The sequence below is a fragment of the Lutjanus erythropterus genome, chromosome 23 (assembly GCF_056507025.1).
Source record: "Lutjanus erythropterus isolate fLutEry1 chromosome 23, fLutEry1.hap2, whole genome shotgun sequence".
NCBI lineage: Eukaryota > Metazoa > Chordata > Actinopteri > Lutjaniformes > Lutjanidae > Lutjanus > Lutjanus erythropterus.
Genome location: NC_139339.1, coordinates 1,220,786 through 1,244,364, shown reverse-complemented (window position 1 = coordinate 1,244,364; position 23,579 = coordinate 1,220,786). Strand labels below are relative to the sequence as shown.

The 23,579-nt window shown below is 40.9% G+C and overlaps 3 protein-coding genes across 6 annotated transcripts in view; 1 reads left to right on the top strand and 2 right to left on the bottom strand.

The window, feature by feature from the left end:
* The window catches only part of LOC146305174 (uncharacterized), a 34,043-nt gene extending 30,380 nt beyond the window's left edge, over nt 1-3,663 (top strand). Inside the window, exon 10 of the mRNA XM_084711998.1 lies at nt 1,991-3,663. Within this exon, the coding sequence (XP_084568124.1) occupies nt 1,991-3,272 (1,282 nt within the window). The 3' untranslated portion in view covers nt 3,273-3,663. The remainder of the gene's footprint in view (nt 1-1,990) is intronic.
* On the bottom strand, nt 2,230-11,176 carry LOC146305173 (ceramide-1-phosphate transfer protein-like). The gene is made up of 7 exons (XM_084712091.1): nt 10,726-11,176; nt 10,119-10,183; nt 9,745-9,926; nt 8,696-8,867; nt 8,418-8,614; nt 7,998-8,240; nt 2,230-2,358 (listed from the first exon to the last, which is right to left on the bottom strand). The coding sequence occupies exons 1-6, from the start codon at nt 10,814-10,816 to the stop codon at nt 8,012-8,014; spliced, it is 936 nt and encodes a 311-aa protein (XP_084568217.1). The 5' UTR covers nt 10,817-11,176; the 3' UTR covers nt 2,230-2,358; nt 7,998-8,011.
* Nucleotides 11,177-12,381: 1,205 nt separating this feature from the next.
* On the bottom strand, nt 12,382-22,764 carry LOC146305172 (F-box only protein 41-like). Of its 4 annotated transcripts, none has more exons than XM_084712006.1 (18): nt 22,643-22,764; nt 21,236-21,507; nt 19,207-19,405; nt 18,079-18,615; nt 17,493-17,572; nt 16,403-16,475; nt 15,979-16,206; nt 15,806-15,870; nt 15,573-15,716; nt 15,268-15,482; nt 14,956-15,179; nt 14,498-14,613; nt 13,834-13,986; nt 13,667-13,762; nt 13,427-13,545; nt 12,905-13,063; nt 12,637-12,752; nt 12,382-12,501 (listed from the first exon to the last, which is right to left on the bottom strand). In XM_084712006.1, exons 3-18 carry the CDS (start codon nt 19,381-19,383, stop codon nt 12,439-12,441), a joined length of 2,565 nt encoding a protein of 854 aa, XP_084568132.1. In that variant the 5' UTR covers nt 19,384-19,405; nt 21,236-21,507; nt 22,643-22,764; the 3' UTR covers nt 12,382-12,438. The 4 variants fall into 4 exon arrangements, with proteins under 4 accessions (XP_084568132.1, XP_084568134.1, XP_084568133.1 ...); XM_084712008.1 differs by having other exon boundaries at nt 15,268-15,434; XM_084712007.1 differs by having other exon boundaries at nt 21,246-21,507.
* Between the last annotated feature and the right edge of the window lie 815 nt (nt 22,765-23,579).

Below are 23,579 nucleotides of genomic sequence, written 5' to 3'. Positions count from 1 at the left end.
ATACTTGTGACCATACATACATACATACATGTGACCATACATACATACATACATACATACATACATACGTACTCGTGACCATACATACATGCATATGACCAGATATACATACATATATACTTATGACCATACATACATGCCCATAAATACATTTGACCATACATACATACATACATATGACAATACATACATACATACATACATACATACATACTCGTGACCATACATACATACATAGACAATACATACATACATACATATGACCATACACACATACATACATACATACATGTTACCATCCATACATACATACATACATACATACATACATACATACATACATACATACTCGTGACCATACATACATACTCGTGACCATTCATACATACATACATATGACCATACATACATACATACATACATACATACATACATACATACATATGACCATACATACATGACCATACATACATGACCATACATACATATGACCATACATGATGCTACATACATATGATGTTTTACCTGTGGTTAGTGGTGTCAAAGTCCGGCCTGCATGGTTTTATGTAATCCATCTTCCAATGTAAGAAAAATAGGTCCCTCTTATAATTCACATCCGCTGTCAATCTCTCCATCTTGCAAATGTTCATGCACGTCTGTTCTTACCATGAACATTAGTGTTCTTTAAAAAGTAATGATCAGTGTTATTATAAAAACATTCAGTTTTACTGTATCTGTTCCAAAACCAAAGAACCCAGTTAGTGTTAATATGAAAATATTATTTTACTGTATTTGTTTTTTTGATAAGTGACAATAATTGTGTGATACAGTGTACCGTAATATTTTATGACACAGTAATCATCATGTCAACATCTGTGTTCTTAAAAAAATACTGTATTAGTGTTGAGACAGAAATAACAAATTCTACCTTAAAAACTTACCTTATTTATATTATTACAAAAGAATTAAATTCTGCAGTATTTGTGTTAAAAAAAAAAGAATAATTTGAAAAAATGAAAACTACTGAATTTGAATTAGTGTTATTTTAAAAATTAATGTATTAGTTTTATCTTAGAAAATATTACATTTGACCATATTAATGTTACACTTAAAAAAACATCTTTAACAGTCATAATACGTGATGATAATAATTAGGGATGCACGATATATCCGCATTAATATCGGTATCGGCCAATATTTGTAATTTTTTAACATATCGGCATCGGTCCAATGAGTAAAACTGGGCCGATATTGTCAACCAGTGTTTATATCTGCATGTATGTATGTATGTATGTATGGTCATAAGTATGTATGTATGTATGTATGTATGTATGTATGTATGGTCATGAGTATGTATGTATGTATGTATGTATGGTCATAAGTATGTATGTATGGATGTATGTATGTATGTATGTATGGTCGTATGTATGTATGCTCATATGTATGTCAGGATATTATTTTTGATTTATGATCCTTAGGGAGTTAAGCTGTACTTTAATTTAGTTACACACTTGATACAAGTTGTAAATGTTACTAAAAAAGTAACACGGTTGGTTACTTGTGTTTTATGGCCCTGTAACCTTCTTATTTGGAAGTAAAACATGTTTTGAAAATAAAGGAAGACATTCAATTTGCATGATTTTCAGTCTACAAAATTTTATCATCTCAAAAATGTAAATATACATATATATATATATATGTATATACATATATATCGATATCGGTAAATATCGGTTATCGGCTATAACAGCAATATTAATATCGGATATCCATATCGGTCAGAATTTTCAGATCGGTGCATCCCTAATAATAATAATAATAACTGTAATACTGTGAAACTGATATTTTATCAGACGTCACACAATAAACACAGTTTGTTTGCCAAAATAAAATATATTAAATGTTTACATTCAGTTTTACTCACAATAAACAAAACTGAAGGTTGAAAATCTGCTGCAGTTTCACTACAAACATCATTTTTTCTCCACAGTGGTTCAGTCCAACAGGTCGAAGGTCACAGGACACACGTCCTGTCCAGCAGCTCCACGTCTCAGCAGCAGGACGCGAAGACGCAGGAAGCTGATTATGAAGACGCTGCCGAGGAGTCCAGCGATGACGGCGAGGCGACGGACAGAGACGACGACTGGAAACCGCGTCCTGGGCTGCAGCCGTCGAAGCTGAAGAGGAAGCGGGAGGCCAAGGCGTCGTCGGTGGAGGGGAGGCTGACGGGGGGAAGTAAGATGCCGTGTAAGGTGTGCGGAGTTTGGTACAGGATCCTGGGCAGTCTGATCAAACACGCCTGGAGCCACGTGGACGAGGCGCCGTGCGTCTGCGGAGTGTGCGGCGAGCAGTTTGAATCTGTGGAGGAGTTAAAGTCACATCTTAGAAACTATCAGAAAACTCATGACTGCTCGTACTGCGGGAAGTCGTTCCTCACCGTCACCGGCCTGAACTGCCACACGACGCTGCACACCGGAGAACGACCGTTCAAATGCGACGTCTGCAACAAGACCTTCGCTCACATGTCGAGCCTCAGCATCCACCGCTGGGTCCACGTGGCCGACAAACCGCACAAGTGTGACGTTTGCCCGAAGGCGTTCGGTTTGAAGGCGCAGCTCAAAGCGCACAGCCGGGTGCACACGGGCAGGGACGCGTACCACTGCAACGTCTGCGGGAAGTCCTTCTACGACATGCGCTCTTTAACGCGCCACAAAGCGACGCACTCCGGAGAGAGACGCTACGGCTGCGAGGTTTGCGGGAAGCGTTTCAAACTTCCTGGCACGTTAAAGTCACACGAGAAGATCCACACGGCGAGGGACCGTCCGTACCTCTGCGACATCTGCTGCAAGACGTTCCTCTCAAACTGCGGCCTGACGGCGCACATGAGGACGCACAGCAACGACCGGCCGTTCATCTGCATCATGTGCAGCAAAGGCTTCATATCCAACGGCGAGCTCAAGGCGCACATGCGCGTGCACACGGGCGAGGCGCCTTACGGTTGCTCGGAGTGCGGACGCTTCTTCAAACGTAAGACTCACCTGAACAACCACGTGAGGAGCCACCTGGGCATCAAACTGTTCGTGTGTGGGGTTTGTGGGAAGGCGTGTTCGCGCCAGGAGCACCTGACAGTCCACATGAGGACGCACAACGGCGAGAGGCCGTACCAGTGCACGGTGTGCGACAAAGCCTTCACACAGAGCCACTGTCTGAAAACACACATGAAGAGTCACCAGAGCCACGAAAACCAGTTCCTGAACGAACCCGCGTCCTGAAACCGAGTCCGTCAGCCGGTACGGTCTGAAACGAGACGATCGAGGTCGTTGGTACGGAGTCACGAGAGGGTCATAAAAAGTAAGAAAAAAAATAGAAATATAAAGAGAAACAAATAAAAGAATAAAGACGTGTGGAAATATGAAGACAAATTAAATATAAAAGAATAATAAGCATTTTAATTTTTATTCATTTATTTAGATATGTGTTTATATATTTTTTTAAAATTAATATTTTTTGCATAGAAGTTACTGCATTTTTCTGTACAATTTTTATTTTCAAAGAAAAGAAAAAGGGAACAGAATAAAATAGAAAATAAAAGGATGAAAATAAATGAATGAACGTTAAAAATAAATTAATTTAAATGTACAGAAAAAAACAAATTTTTGTGTTAAAAAACTATTTTTAAAAAGATATAAAGACAGAAATAAATAAATGTAAAAATTAAATGCTAATAATTCTTTTATATTTTATTTGTCTTCATATCTCCACATTTTATTTCATTCATTCATTTTATTTATTCCTCTTTATATTCAGTGACGTCGACTGAAACGTTTCTGTTTTCGTTCTCAGTCGCTGATTTAATTCATTTCAGAACTTTGGCTTTTTTTGTTAAAAGGAACGTTTTTGTTTGATTTATTGATCATTTTTATTTTGGTATCTGTACTGAAATTTAGGAATCATCAGTGACGATACTGAAACGAGTCAAATGACATGAAACTGAAACTGGATTGATTTGTCGATCAACAGAAAATCAATTGATTATTTGTTTGGTATTGTTTTGGCGTTGCAGGGTTTTTCCTGAACACTAATTAGTTGATTCCACTGAGCTCGGCGTGTCTGCGTTACGGTTCTGATCCGTTTGTCTCAACTGCAGCGTTTCGTCCACCTGATTTTATTTACTCGGTCTGTTTCCTTGATTTTTCTTTCTTTTTTATGATCGCAGGGTCTTTTATTTTGAAAATTGACCAGATCATCTCTGCTTCCTTTTCTGTGTTCAACTTCCTGCGGCTCGGTCTGTTCTGTGCAGCCTGACGTGGAACCCGTCAAAAAGAGACGCGGTGCCGCAGGTGGAATCAGGTGCGGGGTGTGGAGTGACGGCGATCGGCTCTGGTGGACGCGACGCCGCCGTAACGCGTGGAATCAAGCCGTCACGGCAGCAAAGGCTGAAGAACGTCCGCGGCGTTCGCAGGTCAGACCTTTAAGAAAAAAGTCAAATGAAAGTGTTAACACAGATTTAAATTTTATACTGAAGTGGAACAAAAAAAGAAACTGCACACAAATAAACAACAACAACAAAACGTATTTACAGATTTCGCAGTATTTTCATGCACTTTACTCTCCTGACACTGTTTTTTGTTTGATAAAACTAGTTTTACATTCTGACCCGTGAACAGAGACCAGCAGGTCGGTCACGTGACACGGATGCAGCGTTTGAGGTAACGTGATGCAGAGTGACACGTTCGAGTACTCGTATTACTTTTTTATAGTAACCAGTAACACAACACATTCCAGTAATCATTTTCAAATAAACGCTTCTTACGTTACCGTTTGTTTTACCGTTTGTTGAAACGTTCTGGACGCCAGGAATCACGGCGTGGGTTTTAGAAGCACAGAAGTTACTTTTCTAAGTAGATAACTTCTCTCGTCATGTAACAAGTTACTTTTAAAAGTAATGCTGCCGACACTGCGTTGAAGGTATTTAAAAAAATTATGGAATTTTGGTATTAAAGTGAAAAAGAAGTCGTCCAATAAAAAGAGGCGTGTCCTTTTTGTCCGGTGTATTGATACACTTCAGTATTGATTTGGAGTCACATTGAAAGAAGTGCAGTTATTTTCTTTTCAAATCATACGATCGATGACGGAGTCCGAGTCTGTCAGAGTCCATTTTAGTTTCATTTCTGAATCATACGGGAAAGTCGGCGTGAAGCCGATGAACATGATGTCGGTTTTACTGCGATGAATTTCAGTTTCTAAAATGACCAGACGCTCAGAAAGAAGCTAACGAGGTTCGATCCTACGTTTTACGAACGGCGATTTAAATAAACAAACACATTTGTTTTTGCCTCACAGATAACGGAAACATTACGTAACAGAATTATGGCGTTGATTATCTCAGTAATGCAAAAACTGTGAATGCATCATTCCCCCGTTATTTGCACACGTGACGTTCTCGCGCTCGGGATCACGGCATGAAGCGCTACAGAGCAGTCGCAGAAAAAACACAAAAGTTTTGATATGTAAAAAAAAAACTAACTTTTTGTCATCAGTATTTAAAAATTTCAGCACAATCAGTCTATAAACAGAAAGATAATCATGAACAGTTTTAATAATTGAACACCTGAATTTTGATACAGAAAGATGTCAAATGATAGTCATCTTTTTTTTCTTGATGCAGATTGCTGGAACAACTGATCAATAACTTTATCAGAATTTATTTAAAACTGTTTGTTTTTGGCATCAGTGTTTTAAAAACGCTTTTTGATTGAAAGAGAAAGCAAGAAAATTAATGAAACAATCGTTTAATTTACTGAAAATTAACATTTTTTTTTTTTAAATTGATTATTTGCTATGGTCAGTCAGACTTTTTTTTTCTGGTTCATCATCTGAAATTTAAAGAAAATACTTTTTATTTTTTTTTTTTAAGCTTTGGACCAAACAACACGACTAAACGATGAGTTAAAAAACTTAAACTGATATAAATCCTCAGTTTCAGCCTTTAAAACCTTCATTATTGTGACGTAGAAAGAAAAAGACTCGGCTGTTCTGCAGTGATCAGTTTTATCATCGATCCTGATCTGTGGTTTCTGTTTTTGGAGAAAATGAATCTGATTTGAGTTTTTTGTTTGAACTGGACAGATTCTTTCACTCTTCGATGGACGTATCGTCACGTCGTGTTGTACTTCCTGTTGTACTTCCTGTTGTACTTCCTGCTTTCAGCTCATGTAAACTTTGATGTGTAGAACGTGACGATTCAGTCTGAACTGTACAGTGACATTATTCACTTTTTCTAACTTGACTTTTTTTTGCAGTGTTCATTAGTTTAACGTGTTTCTTCTCCTGTTGCCATAAAACCAGCTGTTTTTAGTGTTGCGTTCAGGGCAAGTGGGAAATGGAACATTCCTCAAACGGAGAAGTTTAATTCAACTTAATCAACCTTTAAAGGTATAATACGTAACATTTCCCTGTTAAAACGTCTACGATCAGACACGTTATGTATTTTTCTGAGTTTAAGGTTGCAGCGGTTTAGTTTTGCACCTGTACAGACAAAATGAAAAAAATTTGTTGCCAAAGACAATTATATGACAAAATTTTTGCGTGAGGTCACGGCTTCTACTTTAACTTTATTTTGTTTAATTAAATAAGGAAAGCAGCACTTGAAATTTAAATTTAAAGGACAAACAAATTTTATTTACACAAAAATAGATTTGTCATTTAATAAAAGAGATTTTACTGTGGACTTTTGATCATACTTTGAATTTTTGTAATCGTTACATCCCTAGATAATTTGTTCTGTGAAACCGTGATATTTTCTCAAACAGTTATTGTACCGTGAATATTTCATACGGTTGAGTCGTGTATTTGCATTACTTCAAATGTTTCTAGCTGGAGACGTTCCAAAACCATTTTTTCTTTCATGATATCTTTTCTGATTCCTGAACTTTGGTATCCGCCGATTCCGAGTAACAATCCGACACCAGTGTGTTGAAAAAGAAAAAAACGTAGCTTATTATTTTTATATGATTGCTGTATTATGGCCTGGTGTAGGAAAACTAAAAACTAAAACTAAAAAACATACTGGATGCAGCAGGGAAGTAGCAGAATCCTATAAATAATAATAAATATATTAAATTAAATACTGGATCCAGCATTTCAGGCTGTGTTGGAGGCGTTTCCAGTACCGATATCCTGTTCCTAAAACCGTAACTTCATTCAAGCTAACGGTGCATTTCATTAGTTCATTCCTACATCTTTCTGGGAAACACGGGAAGGAACTCGGGAACTGAACCCATCATGAATAAAACTTTAATGTTACCTCGGCCGTAAACGTGATTTAGATGGTCGTATCTAGAAGGGAAACCCAAGGCTTTGTAATGTCTTGCGAGCTTTGAACACGTTTTTTCTTCTTCTGATTACATTTTATAATGTGACAACAGCTGTTAACATCTGTGTAGGTTTAGGGATAAAAGAAACACTTTTTTAGGTTTGAAGAAACATCATGGTTCGGGTTAAATTGATCATTCTTGCGAGATCTTTCACGAGTCTTTGGCTAAAATTTAGACACGACCGTGGTTTGACATCCTGAAAATCTTTTGTTACCGTTTCGATGGCGGCAGAAATCACCTCCTGTGTGTTTAAACGCTCTGTAATAGTTCCTGATTTATTTTGTAAATGTTTTGGTACCTCAGTGAACGTGACATCAGAACACTTCCAAATCCCACGTGGTCCTGAATGCAGCATATGGTGCCTTAAAGTGCATGCTTTTTCCTGGGCTGATATTATTCAACTGCTATCAACAAAAATCTTCATTTTTACATTTTTACTTCTGCAGAAAAATAAAAAGCAAACCGCCGACATACTGTACTACACTGTAAAACAATGTGAGCCTGCTTGTTTGCTATGCTACATATACGTGACCAAAATAAACAACATTCTGTGAAAAACTTTTTCTGGTCTGTTCCTTGAGTTCTCCACAGAACCGTAAGAACCCTGTGTTTTATACATACCGTTCGCGCGTCGGTCAGGGCAGCTCCAGCATGTTGTGTTCGGTGAGGATTCTCTGAGTCTGTGTGTGCACGAGCGTCAGGGCGCGAATGATGACGTGCAGGATGGGCGTGGCCTCCTGCTGGCTGCGTACGCACACCAGCTGCAGGAAGTACTGTCGGTCCGGGAGGGCAAGGAAGACAAACTCAGCGGCCTGACGGAGAAACCAGGGGTGGTGGGGCGCCAACGCCACCTTGTAGGCGTCTCTGAGAGAGGAAGGACAAAAACAGACGGGGGTTTCCTTAAGAGGCGGGCAAAATGGATAAATCTATCAGAAGTTATTTTATTAAAGTTATGAGATGTGAGCTGTTAGCTTTATTCTCTGTTGTCTGACAGTATGATTGGTCCTTGAACACACCACCGCCTGTCAGTGCTCAGGTTACCTGCTCAGCTCTCCAGGTGTTTTGTATCGTCCGTCTGCATCTGGTCCTTCACTCAGACCCTCCAACATGAGCTTCAGCCACAGCAGGGATCGATGCAGCCGCAGCAGCGTCCTGCACCCCGAGTCTGTGCGCCGGGAGAAGTCGACCACGCCCTCCTTAAGCTCCGCCTCCACCATGGAGCGAACAGAGCGATATGCCTCGAGAGGAAAATGAAGAAGATCAGCAGCAAATCAGATAAATTCATGCAGCCATGTTTTTGTCAGTCTTTTCAGCCTCACCCCGCGCTTTAGTCCAAATGATGCTGGGGTTTGTAGTCCAGACTGATCAGGCAGACCACGTTTCCCATGAGGCTCTGTGCTGTGTTTGAGTGACAGCTCTCGTATCAGTACAACCTTTTCCTTCACCTTCTGAGAAAAAAAACTGACCATCGTCCCGAGAGACTCCATGAAACTAAAAGAGAAAAGTCAGAAATTAATCAGCTAATTATGAAATAAAATAACGTTAGCATGTCTCGCTAACTAGCTTCCTATCTAGTACAAATAGAGCGCTAACTCTGAGGCTAAGCAGTGTTTTACTGTCACCTCATTTGTTTGTGGAGTTACAGGTGTTATCAGAGTTTAAGCTAATGTTAGCTTTAATTGATTGACTCTTTTATTGTTAACATCAAAATGAAAACACTCTTTAAAATTACAAACGAGTATGTAAGCTAAGCTAAGCTAGCAGAGTTTAGCAAGTCTGACCTTACTTTGTCTTTTTTTCAAATGACAATTTAACAATTTGAACTTTGGACAGTTTTAGACCAACATTTCTAAAATGGGGGAACATGTAACCCTACCAGCGGCACTTTGCAGGGGGAGAATTTATTTGACTAAACAAGCTCCCATGATCCCTTGCTACTCTACAACCTCATCAAACTGTGTATTTTGTTGTTGCTTTAATGTGACAGAGACCCCTAGTGGCAGAACTTGAATATTGTGTCTTTAAGTTTAAAAATGATAAATCATCATTTTATGATGGGTTATGTGCTGGACTGTTTAGTGGCTCTAAGCAGTTGCCTGGCAACCAGTAGAGATTCCAGGAAGTTACTGGTTCAGGACCAAGAGGATACGGTGTAGCTCCCCGTCAAACTGTTCAACAGAGCCAGGCTAGCTGTTTCCCCCTGCTTACAGTCTTAATGTTATGCTAAGCTAAGCTAACCGACTGCTTCATTTTTAGTTTGCAGACATGTAAACACCCCAAAATGTTAAACTGTTGATTTAAAAGGAAGGATTTTGTGTGTGTGTGTGTGTGTGTGTGTGTGTGTGTGTGTGTGTGTGTGTGTGTGTACTTGAGCAGCTGGTCCCAGCCCTGCAGGTACGGTTCCAGCAGGACGTCATCAGCGTCAGTCAGGCTGGACTTCAAATACTGCAGCAGACGCCGGGCCTGAAACGACTGGCCAGGACACTCCTGGAGGAGGGGCGTGGCTCCGTCAGGCTCCACCCAGTCTGCAGGAGCCAATGGAGGCTCAGGCTGAAAGACAAAAAAAAATTAAACGTATTGTTGTTGTACCTTAACCTCATTACAGTTAATATTCTGTAGGGAGGACATTTTGTTCAAGGTAAAGTTTTCTGGAGCTTTTAGAGTTTGGTTAGAATTTGAGTGTTCTCACAAACATAGACATATAAATATGTGTGTGTGTGTGTGTGTGTGTGTTAGTCATACCATTTGGTGGTAAAAACTCAAACATGGCTGCCAGGGGCTGCTGCAGTCTGTGACTCCACCCTGAGCTGAAGAGAGAAATAAAACTTAGCATTTTTAAACTTTACACTCAGGCTGGGCTGCATCAACAAAACTTTTTAATTATAGTTTAACTTTTAATTATGTTGCACCAAACTTTGAACAAGCATAAAATTCAGAAATGTTACACTTAAACTTAAATATTTAAGCTAAAGATGCTTGTTTTGTTCATTTTTTTTAAACTAGTTATCAAACAATGTTTATATATTGTAAACTTTTTAGCTAGCTAGTTAAAATGTTACATTTTAAGGAATACAGAACAGCTAAAAGTTCATGGTTTTTCTTATTTCTTTTATAGTTATTCGGTTCCGACAGCAGACATTAGGCTACCAAATCCTAATCTTAGATTAAGTTAATCTTAGTCTGAGTCTTCCTCACAGTATTAATGATTTCTGACTGATCTGAACCTTCATAAGGCCGCTGCTGTTATAACTGCTGTCACTGTGTAATAATAACTTCATAGTAACTGTCTGAACCAATGAGAGGGAGGGAGGTGGAGCCAACATGGCCGACAGTGACAGAGGAAACTCACGTAGCCAGAAGGCGCTGACGAAGAGGAGCAGAGCCAACATGGCCGACAGCAGCAGGTATCGAAGCAGCACCGTCCGTCTGAGGAGAACCATGGCGACCACAACACACACACACACACACACACACAACAAATACACACACTTTCCCTTTAACTCCTGTTAAAACACACACATTGTTTACACACTGTCACTCGTCATCAAACGCTCTCTCCCTCGCTCTCTGTCGTCGAGGTCAAAGGTCGTTTGTTCACCCACTCCCACAGGTACAAACGCACGCCGCTCAGGACGACCTTCGAACTTCACCTTCGTCCTGCAGGAGTTTATCTCTGCTGTTTTATTACAAACACACACACACACACACACACGGCCACTCGAGGCTCCAATAATCAGTTAATCTCTGCAGAGCTCAACATTAAACCATCTAACTGAAATAAATATGTTTACAGTCACATGATCAGATAATTTTTGTCTTTAGTCTCAAGTTACGAAAGAAAGAGTGTCTGGATTTTTACCAGTTTGGCAAAAACTTTAGGAATCATGTTTTATCTTAGGTTCAGAAATCCTGAATACTCGATCCAGTGTCACCTGTCATCCTTCATGTCTGTTACCTAGCAACCAGAGATACTTTTCTCACCGAGTTAGCTAAAGTTAGCAGACACTACCGATAGCTACTTTACTGTTAAGCTCCTGTTAGATAACAGTACCGTTAGCTGCCTCGGTTGTTCCTCCACCCTCAGAAACAGAACGGCGCCACCCGTCTGTCCAGCTTCATTAACGACACTGAGGACGACAAAACTGTCCAGAAAACAATTTATTGATGGTAAAATGACACATGTAGCACCTGGTAATTCTATAAAGACACATGATGGATTCACGTTTTCATTCACCAACTCCAACACATCCGACTGATTGATCGATCGATCGATTGACTGATTGATGTCTTTGGTGTGGGAGTCAGTGTATCTTGTGCAAATATATTTGTGCATACGTGTGCTTGTGCTTATTTTAAATGTAAAGCTGACAGATTTCAGGGTTCCTTTGAACTTTAAGGTAAAAATAAAAGTTTTCTATGACGTCCTGCGAATACAAAAAATATGGCTTTTTAAGGTAGAATATAAGGATTTTCTGAACATCCTTATTGCTAATGTTGGCTGGAGCTCGAGGAGAAGGGAAGTAACAGTAAAGCTATAAACAAGGGCTGTTTTTTTTAAGGAGAATGTGGTTATTTTAAGGTGTTTTTGTAAAAAAATAGAGTAAGAAAAGAATTTAACAGTTGAATAAAAAGTATTTTAAAAGAATAAAGGTTTGTACTGAGGGAAATCTAGGGTTTGTGATCAGGGAGAATATGGGATTTTCTTCACACAAAAAAAAAGACAAATAAATGAGTTTGTGACACAAAGTGAAATACAGTTTGTGTAAAGGGTTGATTTAAGGGATTCAGGACCGTCTCGACTCTCTTCACTGTGTTGGAGTTTTTTTTTTTCTTTCTACCGTTTAGTTCCACCTTAAAACTCAGTGAGAACAATGTGTGTCCACGTTTCACGTTTTTACCCAGAATGCATCTTACAAACTCCTCAAGTTTTGGGCAAGAAATGAAGAATGTTAAAGAAGGTCCTCACACATAGACTGTGTGTGTGTGTGTGTGTGTGTGTGTGTGCGTGCGTGCGTGCGTGCGTGTGTGTGTGTGCGTGCGTGTGTGTGTTTGAGTGTTGAGGTCAGCAGAATCCTTCGGCTTTAACCTGCAAGACGTCACACAGTCCAGGACGCTTCTGAAGAACCTGAGAAAAAAAAACACACAGGAACCCTGTAATAATAATGTCTTCTTATGTGGTTTTAACAGACGTGTGTCGGCCAATCAGAAGGGACTGGAATGAACCCGTCTGTGTTGTGATTGGTCGGTTTCTCAGACTGACCTTCAGTGTGCCGAGAATTTCTCCAAACAGATGTTGAGCTTCCTGAGTGTCGGGTTCTTCAAAGTAATCTGACACAGAGACCTCGACCACAATGGACTTGATGTTCTCACACACACCTGCACGTGCACACACACACACACACACAGAGTCATTAATCATTTACATCATATAATAATTACAATAATAAAAGTGTGTGTAGGACTGAGTGTGTGTGTGTGTGTGTGTGTGTGTGTGTGTGTGTGTGTGTGTGTGTGTGTGTGTGACTCACTGTGGAAGTGCAGGATGGCCTGACCGCTGACAGGTGTGTGTGTCAGGATCAGCGTCTCCAGACTCCTCAGTCCAGGTTTACACAGCTCTGTCGCCGCCTGCAGGCCGAGGTCAGTAATACGCTCCAACTCCAAAACCTGCAGCTGAGTACAGCTACGCACTGCACACACACACACACACACACACACACACACACACACGCACACACACACACACACACACACACAGCAGACCATTATCAGGGATGCTAATACTTTTATTCATATATACGCCAGCATTTTGTTATGTGACTATAAATATTATTGACTGACTTCTTTAGTAAAACAGTCAGTTTGTTTGGCTACACTGTAAACAGATACACAACCATTGATGTGGTGTTAAACCACACCTGCGGTTGCCATGGTGACCGCAGGTGTCTCCAAACCAACCAAAACTGAAACCTGAGGGATCGTAACTGAAAGCTTCATATAACTGAATAATTAAAGTAATTGTGTGGGTTTTTTTTTTTCAAGCTGTGACTCACCCAAAGCGACCAATCCCTGAGTCCCGCAGCCGGCCCCGCCCACACTGAGTGAGCGGAGGTGTGGCCAGCATCGACCAATAGTCTGCAGGCAACGGTTTCCAAAACGAGTGGGTTGTTGGCTGTGATTCATTGTGAGAAGGAAGAGAGAGAGAGAGTGACAAGGAGTCAGAGTGTGTGTGTGTGTGTGAGGGTGTGTTTGTGTGTGTGTGTGTGTGTGTGTGAGTGTGTGTGTGTACTGACCAGGGGTAAGCTGGCGCCACCTGCAGGCTGCTGATGTTCCTGCAGCCTGCACCCAGGGCCCAGAGAACCTCCTGACCGAGAGGATCTGATGAACTCCTACAGACAGACAGACAGGTAAACAGTCTGACAGGTGAACAGACAGGTAAATAGACAGACAGGTGGCTCACCTGTATGTAAGTGTCTGCAGGTTCCTGCAGTAGCAGCTGGCGAGCCACAGCGTTCTGTCTGTGAGGATGTGAGGACACTGAGAGACAGACAGGTGGAGCAGACTGCCCCCTGCTGACCGCAGCAGAGCCTCCACCCCCGGCTCCACACTGCCCCTGACACACACACACACACACACACACACACACACACACACACACACACACACACACAGGTCAACCACATTACCCATGATGGACACACATGTTGATGTTCTCTCCGTCAGTCGTGAAGTTATCTGCTCTGTTCTGACCAATCGGATGACAGCTGGACTGAAATGAGATGTCGTTACCATGGAAACATGCATGTTTTTTTTTTTCATTTTAAAAGAAGATAAGAAAAGCTTTTAAATTTCTCGCAGTGTGCTGCTCGTCTGAGCGTTAATCCCTCAGAGCTGAGTCTGTGTGTACGGGCTTGTATTGCTATCTTTGTGAGGACAAAGATAGCAATAAATGTCCTCAGCACTGTCAGGACATTTTAGCCTTTTCTCAACTTCAAAGGGTTGTCTGAAGGTTAAGACTTGGCTCTAAAGTTAGAATCAGGTTTAGGGTTATAGTTGGGGTTTGGGGTCAGTGACAAGGAAATGCATTAATGAAGGTCCTCACATGTATACACAGGCAAACGTACCGAGTGTTCTTGTGGTAATCCTCTCGAGTCTCGTCAGCTCGTCGGCTTCGAGGCTTCAGGTTGTTGAGAACCGCAGACTGAGTCTGAGTACACCACTGAGACAGAGTGGTCAGGAACTACACACAGAAACACACACAGAAACACACACACAGAAACACACAAACACACACAGAAACACACACAGAAACACACAGAAACACACACAAACACACAGAAACACACAGAAACACACACAGAAACACACACAGAAACACACACAGAAACACACAAACACACACAGAAACACACACAGAAACACACACAAACACACAGAAACACACACAGAAACACACACAGAAACACACAGAAAGAAACACAAAACGTGGATTAATCCACCACAGAAAATAGTCCCCAACAAATCCATTACATCCTCCTGTTTGATTGATAAAAACTGAAGACGATGATGAAGTCTTCCTCACCTCGGTCGACACCCTGGCGTTCTCCAACCGGAGGCGTGTCCAAACCGCTGGGTGCCTGGCAACAAACCGCCAATCAGAGCAGACCTCGGCCGCACACAGCAGGGAGCGCACGTCCAAATACGGAAACACGCAGAAAAGACCCGCCCTCATCCTCAGCTTGTCCGCCCCCAGCTGTCTGTCGCCATGACGACGGGAGGGAGTGGAGCGAATGGATGAGGGGGCTTCTGCAGGAGTGGAAGGAGGTCATCAACAAGAAAAAAATCCAGGCTTTTATTGTGAAGAGCCACAGGAAGTGACAAAGATACACTTTACCTGAACCAGGTGTGTGTGTCCTGGTGAAGATGAGTCTCCTCATCTCAGCGCTGCTCCAGAACCCCTCCTCTTCCTCCTCCTCCTCCTCCTCTTCGTCCTCCTCCTCGGTGCTGTGGTGGCGACGGTTTCTTTTGCTCCACGTTCTCCCACGTTCTCTCTCGCTGACCCTGGAAACACAGGAGGCGGAGCAGACTGAGGTGTTTCTGTGGGCCTCACTGCACAAAAACACACATTCATAACTTAATTACAGAGTTTCCTGATGGACAGATAGTTTTAGCAGCTTATTTACTGTGGTGATAACGCACCACAGTCTCCTCCCGTCTCCTCCGCCTCTCTCCCGTCGAGTCCACGGTGCAGCGTAGTGGTGGGGCTGGAGGTGGACCAACCTGGACTCACTGTCCCACCCCCCTGAACCCAGAGACAAGGTCCGCATATGTCCAGAGAGACCGCTGGGAGACACACAGAGGACACATTTAGAAAGAAAAGAGAACTCTTCCGGGTTTTAGCGCACAGTAGAATAGGTGATGTGTTCAGGTACCTGTAGTGATGGTGGCTGTACAGCTGCTCTCCCAGTCTGCAGGAGCCTGAAACGCTGTAACTCCTCTGGACGAGGGAGAGGAGGAAGAGGAAGAACAAGAGAAGAAAGGAGGAAGATCAAACATGAACTTAATGCTTTTTAATGCTTCAGATATTTGAGGTTTTTTTTCTCACCCGGTTGCCGATGGTTCCCTGCATCTTGTTGGAGATGATGTCATCGGTGCTGCCGTCCAGACTGCGTCCTCCTCGGCCGGGTGCAGGTGTGTATCCCTCTGCGAGTGCGTACGGGTCAGCGTACCCGTCTGTGTGTGTGTATTTGTCGTTGTGGTGTGTGTGTGAGCTGAGCAGCAGTAACTGTCTCTCTGCTCGGTCGGCTCGTTCCAACAACGTCTCAATAAACACCTGAAATCAAACACGGTCACATGACTGCTGAGAGACGCCGACGAGGTTCACAGCGACTTTATAAATCACAACTTCTGACTGAGCTGAGCTACTTTCACCGTCAACATGCACCTTCACACAGATACATTAAAAAAATTAAAAATCAGAAAGATTCCCCAGAAACAGAATTAAATAGAAAATAGATGTTTAGATTCACCTGCAGTCTGGATTTGGCCTTCGCCTCTTTCTCTGCCGTCTCCCTCAGAAAACACTCGATGTCCACCATCTCCCTGCAAAACACACGTATGAAGACAAACAGCCTCAGCTAAATCAACTTTCATATATAAAAAATAAAATAACATCTCTTATAAAAGCCTCTGTGATTATACGATTTGTCCGTCGTAAAATTTACAGTGGATGGAGATAATTAAGAAAATAAAAAAATCAGATAAAAAAAAAACATGTACAGAGAGAAAATATCATTAAAATTAATGATGTTCAGATACATGAAGCTGCACACACGCACACACACACACACACACACGCACACACGCACACAGTGAGTGTGTTTACTGTGATGACGATGTAAGATGACAGTGAGGCTCAGCAGCCTGAGGGTGTGTGTGTGTGTGTGTGTGTGCGTGTGTGTGCGTGTGTGTGCGTGTGTGTGTGTGTGTGTGTGTGTGTGTGTGCAGTGATGCAGACTGAACGTGACGTTTCTCCGTCTGTGAATCTCGTTGTGTTTCTGTGTTCAGCACGTTGTGAGCCGAGTTCACGCTGCAGGATGAAGACATGAAACTGTTGAATTAAAACTGGAGGAAACATCTGTTCTCTAACTGTTGGACCATCTGATGGTTCTAATATATTTAAAAACAAAATCATTAATTTCATCCATCTTATTACACAACAGATGCACTGTGTGATCTAATTATAATGTTAGTGTTTCTCTGAGGTCGGACCACATTTCCCAGCAGCTCTACAACAGATGAGTATTTCACTGACCCTGGAAAGAACTCTGGTATTTATTTTAAGGCCTAAAGCACAAAATCTTTACATGATTTCATCCAGTTACTGAACAAACACTGCTGCTTCCTACAGGCCTCATTTCCTCCCCTGTTTATCTACATTTAGTCAATTATATTAAACTATTAGAATAACCACACAGTTGTACAGTTGCTCTGGCTCACAGTGGGAAATCTGTAGTTTGCATACCGAAATAATATTAAATAATAAAATATAATCAGTTAAATTATCAAAAATAGTAAAAATGAAACACTGTAGATTCAGAGGTTCAGACAGATACTGACTGTTGTCGTTCGTTCAGTTCTTTCTCTTTTCCTTGCAGATCTTTCTTTAATCGCTCCATCATCTCCACGGCAGCAGAGACCTGATGGATTTACAAAAAAAAAAAACACCACTAATTAAAACATTCAAAATCAGATCACAGAAACTGGGTCACACCGACAAAGATTCATTTATTCTAACATCAGTTCTGATCAGAGTTTAGCAAAACAAGGTTCAAAACCAGTAAATCCAGGTTTTAAAAGTTCAGCAGAGCTCAATTACACAATTAACAGTTTACTGATGTCAACTGAAATTAAATAAAGTTTTAATCAATATGGAGATGCTTGCTTACCCAAATAAAATCATTTTAAAATTAAATTGTTGGGACATACCAAGTATAAAAGAGGGGGGGTGTAATTCATGTGTATGAAAGGTGCTGAATAAATCAAGCTGAGTTTAGCTGTTTGCTAAAACGTTAACAAAACTTTGGGCTACAAAATGCAGACATTTGAAAAGTTACACCTCCTCAAGTGTCTGTTTAAAAAAATAAAACTGGGTCACATTTTAAATTCTGATGTAACAGAAAGAGATTTTTTCAGCTCCACCCACCTGTCTGGACAGGTACGCCGCTCTCTCCTCCACTTCCTGTTTTTCACTCTTCAGTAGCTCAGCCTCTCGCCTCTCTCGGTCTAGCTCCGCCTCCCTCCTCTGTAGCTCCAACTTCAGGCGACCCACACGGCGGTTCACCCTCTCCTCCACCTCCGCGAATGTACGGGCGATTTTCCGGTCCAGGCCGAGCCCCAGCCTCTCCTCCAGCCCGATCCCCACCGTCAGCCCGAACTCCAGGCCCAGCTGGACCCCCACCTCGCCAAGTTTCTGCCCAGGAAAAGGCTCCAGTGAGCTGGGCAGGACGAGCGCGGTGGAGGGCTCTTCTGGAAGTCCTGCAGGAGGCGGGAGAGCGTGATCTGACGGACGGAACATTTCCCTGAGCAGCTGGAGGGAGGCGGCCGACGAGGCCAGGTCCAGGCAGGCCAGCGGCAGGGGAAGGCTGCTGGTTTCCAGGCCCAGAGAGGAGCTTTCTCTGTGGGATACAGCTCGGCTGGGGAGTGGGAGGAGAGCACCGGGCCTGGAGCTTCTGACCCGAGCCTGACATGTGGGAGCAGCGGGGAAAAAATCAATACAGCACTCTGTCATGATATTTTGTGTGGTCATGTTATATTAATACAAATGACGTGAAAGTGAAAGCTAGCTAAAAAGTTACATTGTTTGCTAATTAACTATAAAGTTTACAGAATGTTAGGCCACATTTTTTGCTGGCTAACTAAAAAGTTAGTAAAACACTGGATTGCATTGTTTGCTAGTTTTTTAAGAAATTCTACATTGCTTGGTAGTTCGCTAAAAAGTTAACAAAATGTTACATTATTTGTTAGCTTGCTAAAAACATAACATTGGGCTACATTTTTTGATAACTAGCTAAAATGTTTACAGAACGTTAGGATGCATTTTTGCTAGCTCACTAAAAAGTTAACAGAACATTGGGCTGTATTGTTTGCTATTGAGCTAAAAAGTTTTGTTAGCTTGCTTAAAAGTGAAACAGTGGGCTGCATTTTTTGGTAGCTAGCTAAAACGTTCACAGAACATTAGGCTACATTTTTTGCTTTTCTCCATCGACCCCGACCTTCATCAAGGAAATAATCAACAGATTGATCAATGAAGAAATCTTTAGTTCTGAGTTACCTGTGACAGAACCAGCAGGGTCTCGTAGGTGTGTCGGCTGACCAGGTGAGCCCGGAGCTCAGGTACAGACGAGAAACGGAACTCGTCACCACAGCGAGGACAAAAGTAGGGCAGCTGGGAGGAGGAGGACAAGGAGGAGGAGGAGGAGGGGGAAGCAGAGGAAGAGGAGGAAGACATGGTTCAGCAGGGAGCTGCAGACCTGCAAGATAAAAGAGGAGCAGCTCAGAAAACAACACACACACACACACTTCACACACTCTCCTCAAGAATGAATAAACCTGAGTAAAAACTGGGTCAGTGTGTGTGTGTGTGTGTGTGTGTGTGTGTGTGTGTGTGTGTGTGTGTGTGTGTGTGTGTGCTACATAATTGATTTTGTGCAGATAAAGATTTAATGAGACTGAATGCTGTAGATTAAAAACAGCAAAGCTTCAGCAAAACGTGTGTGTGTGTGTGTGTGAGTAACACTGTCACACTTCATGAATACACACACACACACACACACACACACACACACACACACACACACACACACACACATACACACGCCTGTAGGATTTGACATTAGTAGGACGTGTGTGTGTTTCAGTGAAGCTAATCGCTAACTGAAGCGTGAATCTTCCAGCCCGCTGACTCTATGTGTGTGTGTGTGTGTGTGTGTGTGTGTGTGTGTGTGTGTGTGAGACATAGGACAGAAATATGAAAACACACACTTGCTGATGATGCACTGGGCGTGTGCAGTCTGAGTGTGTGTCCTCTGGTCACTCCCATGTAGAGGAATTTAAAATACGGGCGGATGAGCAGGAAGAAAGAAACGTCTCCACATTAAACCTGTGTGTGTGTGTGTGTGTGTGTGTGTGTGTGTGTGTGTGTGTGTGTGTGTTTTTTTTTAACATTATTTATGCTCTTGGCTTTGATGCAGCAGCCTGTCAGTCTGTAGTCACCACCAGATTAATGTTATAGTAAATATCTTAATAATTATAACAATAAAATTATATTATATCAACAATAATAATAACAATAACAGCATACTTCAAATAATATACAGTATTATACTTTAGTACATATTATAGATAATTATACAGAGTACAGTATAATACACTTCTACACTCTGTAGTCTGGCTCAATGTCCCGCCCACAGTGCTCTCTGATTGGTTAGAAGTCACGAGTAACAACCAACACAGACCAACCGCTAACATCAGCTACACAGAAGTCATAATTCTGAGCTAATCTGTGATTCTTCCTAAAACCTGACAAGTCGTTTGTGCCAAAACCAAACCTTAGATATGAAGCTACCACCAGCAGTCAGTTAGCTTAGCACAAAATTGGAAATGGCAAAAAAAATCCAATCAAAGGTAACAATAATTAGTTAATTAACAAAATATATCTGTTTGTTTACAAAATCCAAACCTGAAGGAACAAACTGTTTCTCCCAGCAGAGAAAAAAAAAAGAGATAATAAACTGTTTTTTAACAGATTAAACAATTTAATTGTAACATGTTACTTATAGTTTTGGTGATCATGACTTAGATGTGTCCACTAATTTACTACACATCAGACTACTAACGAAGTATTGATTTGCAAAAACACACATCTCCATTTTTATTTATTTTCTTAAATTATGTTGTTTTGTGTGCACTGCACAGAAAAACAATGCAGCTGGGGTTGGTGTAGGCTATATTATGTTTTTCATTTTAAATATTCAAATATTCTACATTTGTGTACAATTAAGGAAATGTTTCCAGCCTCTGCAGCTTTGTTGTATAACTTACAGAAAACTGACAATCACTTAATAATGTCTGACTGCATGTTAATGGAGATAAAAAAAAAAAAAAAAGGATTATTTCTTTGTGAGAATTTAGTGTTTTGCTTAAAAGAAAAAGAATAAAAATAAATTAAAATTAAATTCATGTGCAGAAACATCTATCTAAAAGCGTATTTATTTTAATCTAACAAATAATAATAATAACGTATTTAACTAACCAACCTGTCAGACAGTAAACACGTCCCGGTTAAATAACTAAACTCTCACCTGTACGGACCGTTAATCTGTCGTCACGTCAGTCACTTGGCTTCTAAATTCCGTTGCCATGGTTTCTGTTTCCCGCTCAGGAATTCATTCGGGTCCTGATCGATCAGTCCACTCGTTCGATCCGGTACCGTCTCGTCTCGTGCAGCAGCCGCTCGTGTGTGTTTCATATGATCCAACCGCCGCCCCGCGCGCCCCCTCCCCGCGTCGCCTCGTGCTGCTGCTGACGTAAGAGCCGTGTGACGTGTCAGTCCTGATGTGGAGATATGGCGGAGCTGAGGAGGGAGGGGCCACATCCCATTTTAATTAATTAATGTACAAATTAACAGAGGAGGATGAAGTATTCAGATTACTTTACTGCAGTAAAAGTACTTCAGTGCAAAAGTATTATCAGTAATGTGTAAAAGTACTCATTACTGTGCAGTAAACACACACACACACACACACATATATATAAATAAATTCAAAGGTCAATAAAGCAAATTAAAACAGAAATATTACTTTATGCCACAATTAACAATTAAAATGAAAGATTATTATTATCATCGTCACCATTGTTGTTGTTGTTGTTGTTGTTGTTGTTGTTGTTGTATGGAGTCATATTTGTGGAAGAATAAGAAAATAAAAGTGGAAATTTAAAGAGGAAAAAACAAAAGATTAAAAATCTAATGTAATTTCTTTATTTTTATTCCTTTATTTTTCTATAATCTGTTCCTCTGTTGTCTTGAAGGGTCACACTGTTAATCAACTGGCTTCAGCAGGTGAGGTAAAAATAAATAAATTGCATTTTATAAAACAAATACATGTAAAAAATGAAAATACTTAATACTTTCCATATTTATGTATTAATTTATCTATTTCTCTTTACATCTCCACATTTATTTGATGATTCTTTTATGGATTTATTCTCTTTTATGTCCCTCCTTTGACTCCATACATGTCTGCTTCATTATGTAAATGAGGGGGCAGTTATTCAGGGGTCATGGGGTCAAATTTTCACCTGCTGGTTGATCAACATGCAAAGATCGACTATACATAAAATAATACAGTAATAAATTAATTTAAAAATGAAAATTAAATCTGAAGTAAATAAATAGATTGGATTAGAGTTAATACAAAGGTAAATAAACATTTTATAAATTATTTTTGGTGCATTTAATGGCATATTAATTTATTTCTGGAGACATTTATTTGTTTTGTCAGATTTGTTCTTCCTTCAGTTTCTCACAAATATTCAACATCATCTGGAGATTCATGGTTTTCACTGGACAGGAGGGGAGGAAGCATTGTAATCTGAAAAGTAACTAGTAACTAGTGGAGTAAAAAGTACTTTACATTTGTCTCTGAGGTGTAGTGGAGAAGAGGTATAAAGCTGCACAAAATGAAAATACTTTGGTAAAGTAAAAATACCTGCAGTACTTCAGTAAATGTTCTCTGCTTCCTCAACGGTCGTCGTTCTCGGTGATGACCACTGGATGGCGCCACGAGTCTGAAGACAGGAAGTTCAGGTCTGATCATCCCCGCAGGAATCTGATGATGGCGAGCAGAGAAAAACAAAGTCGGGGGCATGACAGAGATTTTTTTCTTTCTTTTGAATGAACTAAATTCTCATTTGTGAGGATTTTTAGGAAAAACTTTGCTGCTGATCACAAATTAACATGAGAGATAATTATACAACATAATTTTTACAATATTTCAATGTGCAGCTGCAAGAAACAAAGTCTGTGTTCAACATCTGTATAATGACGCACAAATTTCAGTGAATAACTGCTGTGAATATTGTAAATTTGTGAAACAGGTCTAGAATTAGAAAGAGTAAACTGAAGAACTTCAACATCACAAGAACCCAGCAGTTCTTCAACGTCTCTTTCACAATAAAAGCTCACTCATCCTCTCTGCGCACACAGTAACATCTCTGCCTGTCGCTTGTAGTAACTCATGCTCTCTTCTGCGCACAGTAATGACTTGTTCTCTCTCATGCACCTTCAGTCTGACTTGTGTACAGAATAATAACACATTCTCTTTCACATCCTCAAAAATTCTTGTGCACACTTCAGTTATTTAGTCTCTCTCGCCTGGTGACTTGTGCTCTCATGCGCACAATAACTCATACTGACTTGTGTAGTGACTTGTTTTCTCTGATGCGCCTCCAACCTCTTTCGTGCGAACAATAACTCATGCTCTCTCGTGAACCTCCAAACTCTCTCTCGCGCTCAATAATAACTCATTTTCTTGCTCACCTTTAACTTCTGTCACACACAATAACGATGTCTTGCGCACCTTCAACCTTCCTCGTGCGCACAAACGTAACTTGTACTCTCTTGTGCACCTTCAACCCTTCACAATA

Coding starts and splice junctions, on each gene's coding strand:
- LOC146305173 (XM_084712091.1), bottom strand. CDS start 10,816: ATGGTTCTCCTCAGACGGACGGTGCTGCTTCGATACCTGCTGCTGTCG. Junction 8,868..9,744: donor GGCTGGGACCAGCTGCTCAA/GTACACACACAC, acceptor TTTCTCTTTTAG/TTTCATGGAGTCTCTCGGGA. Junction 8,241..8,417: donor ACACCTGGAGAGCTGAGCAG/GTAACCTGAGCA, acceptor TTCCTCTCTCAG/AGACGCCTACAAGGTGGCGT.
- LOC146305172 (XM_084712006.1), bottom strand. CDS start 19,383: ATGTCTTCCTCCTCTTCCTCTGCTTCCCCCTCCTCCTCCTCCTCCTTG. Junction 15,483..15,572: donor GGAGACGGGAGGAGACTGTG/GTGCGTTATCAC, acceptor GTTTTTGTGCAG/TGAGGCCCACAGAAACACCT. Junction 12,502..12,636: donor AAATTCTCGGCACACTGAAG/GTCAGTCTGAGA, acceptor TTTTTTTCTCAG/GTTCTTCAGAAGCGTCCTGG.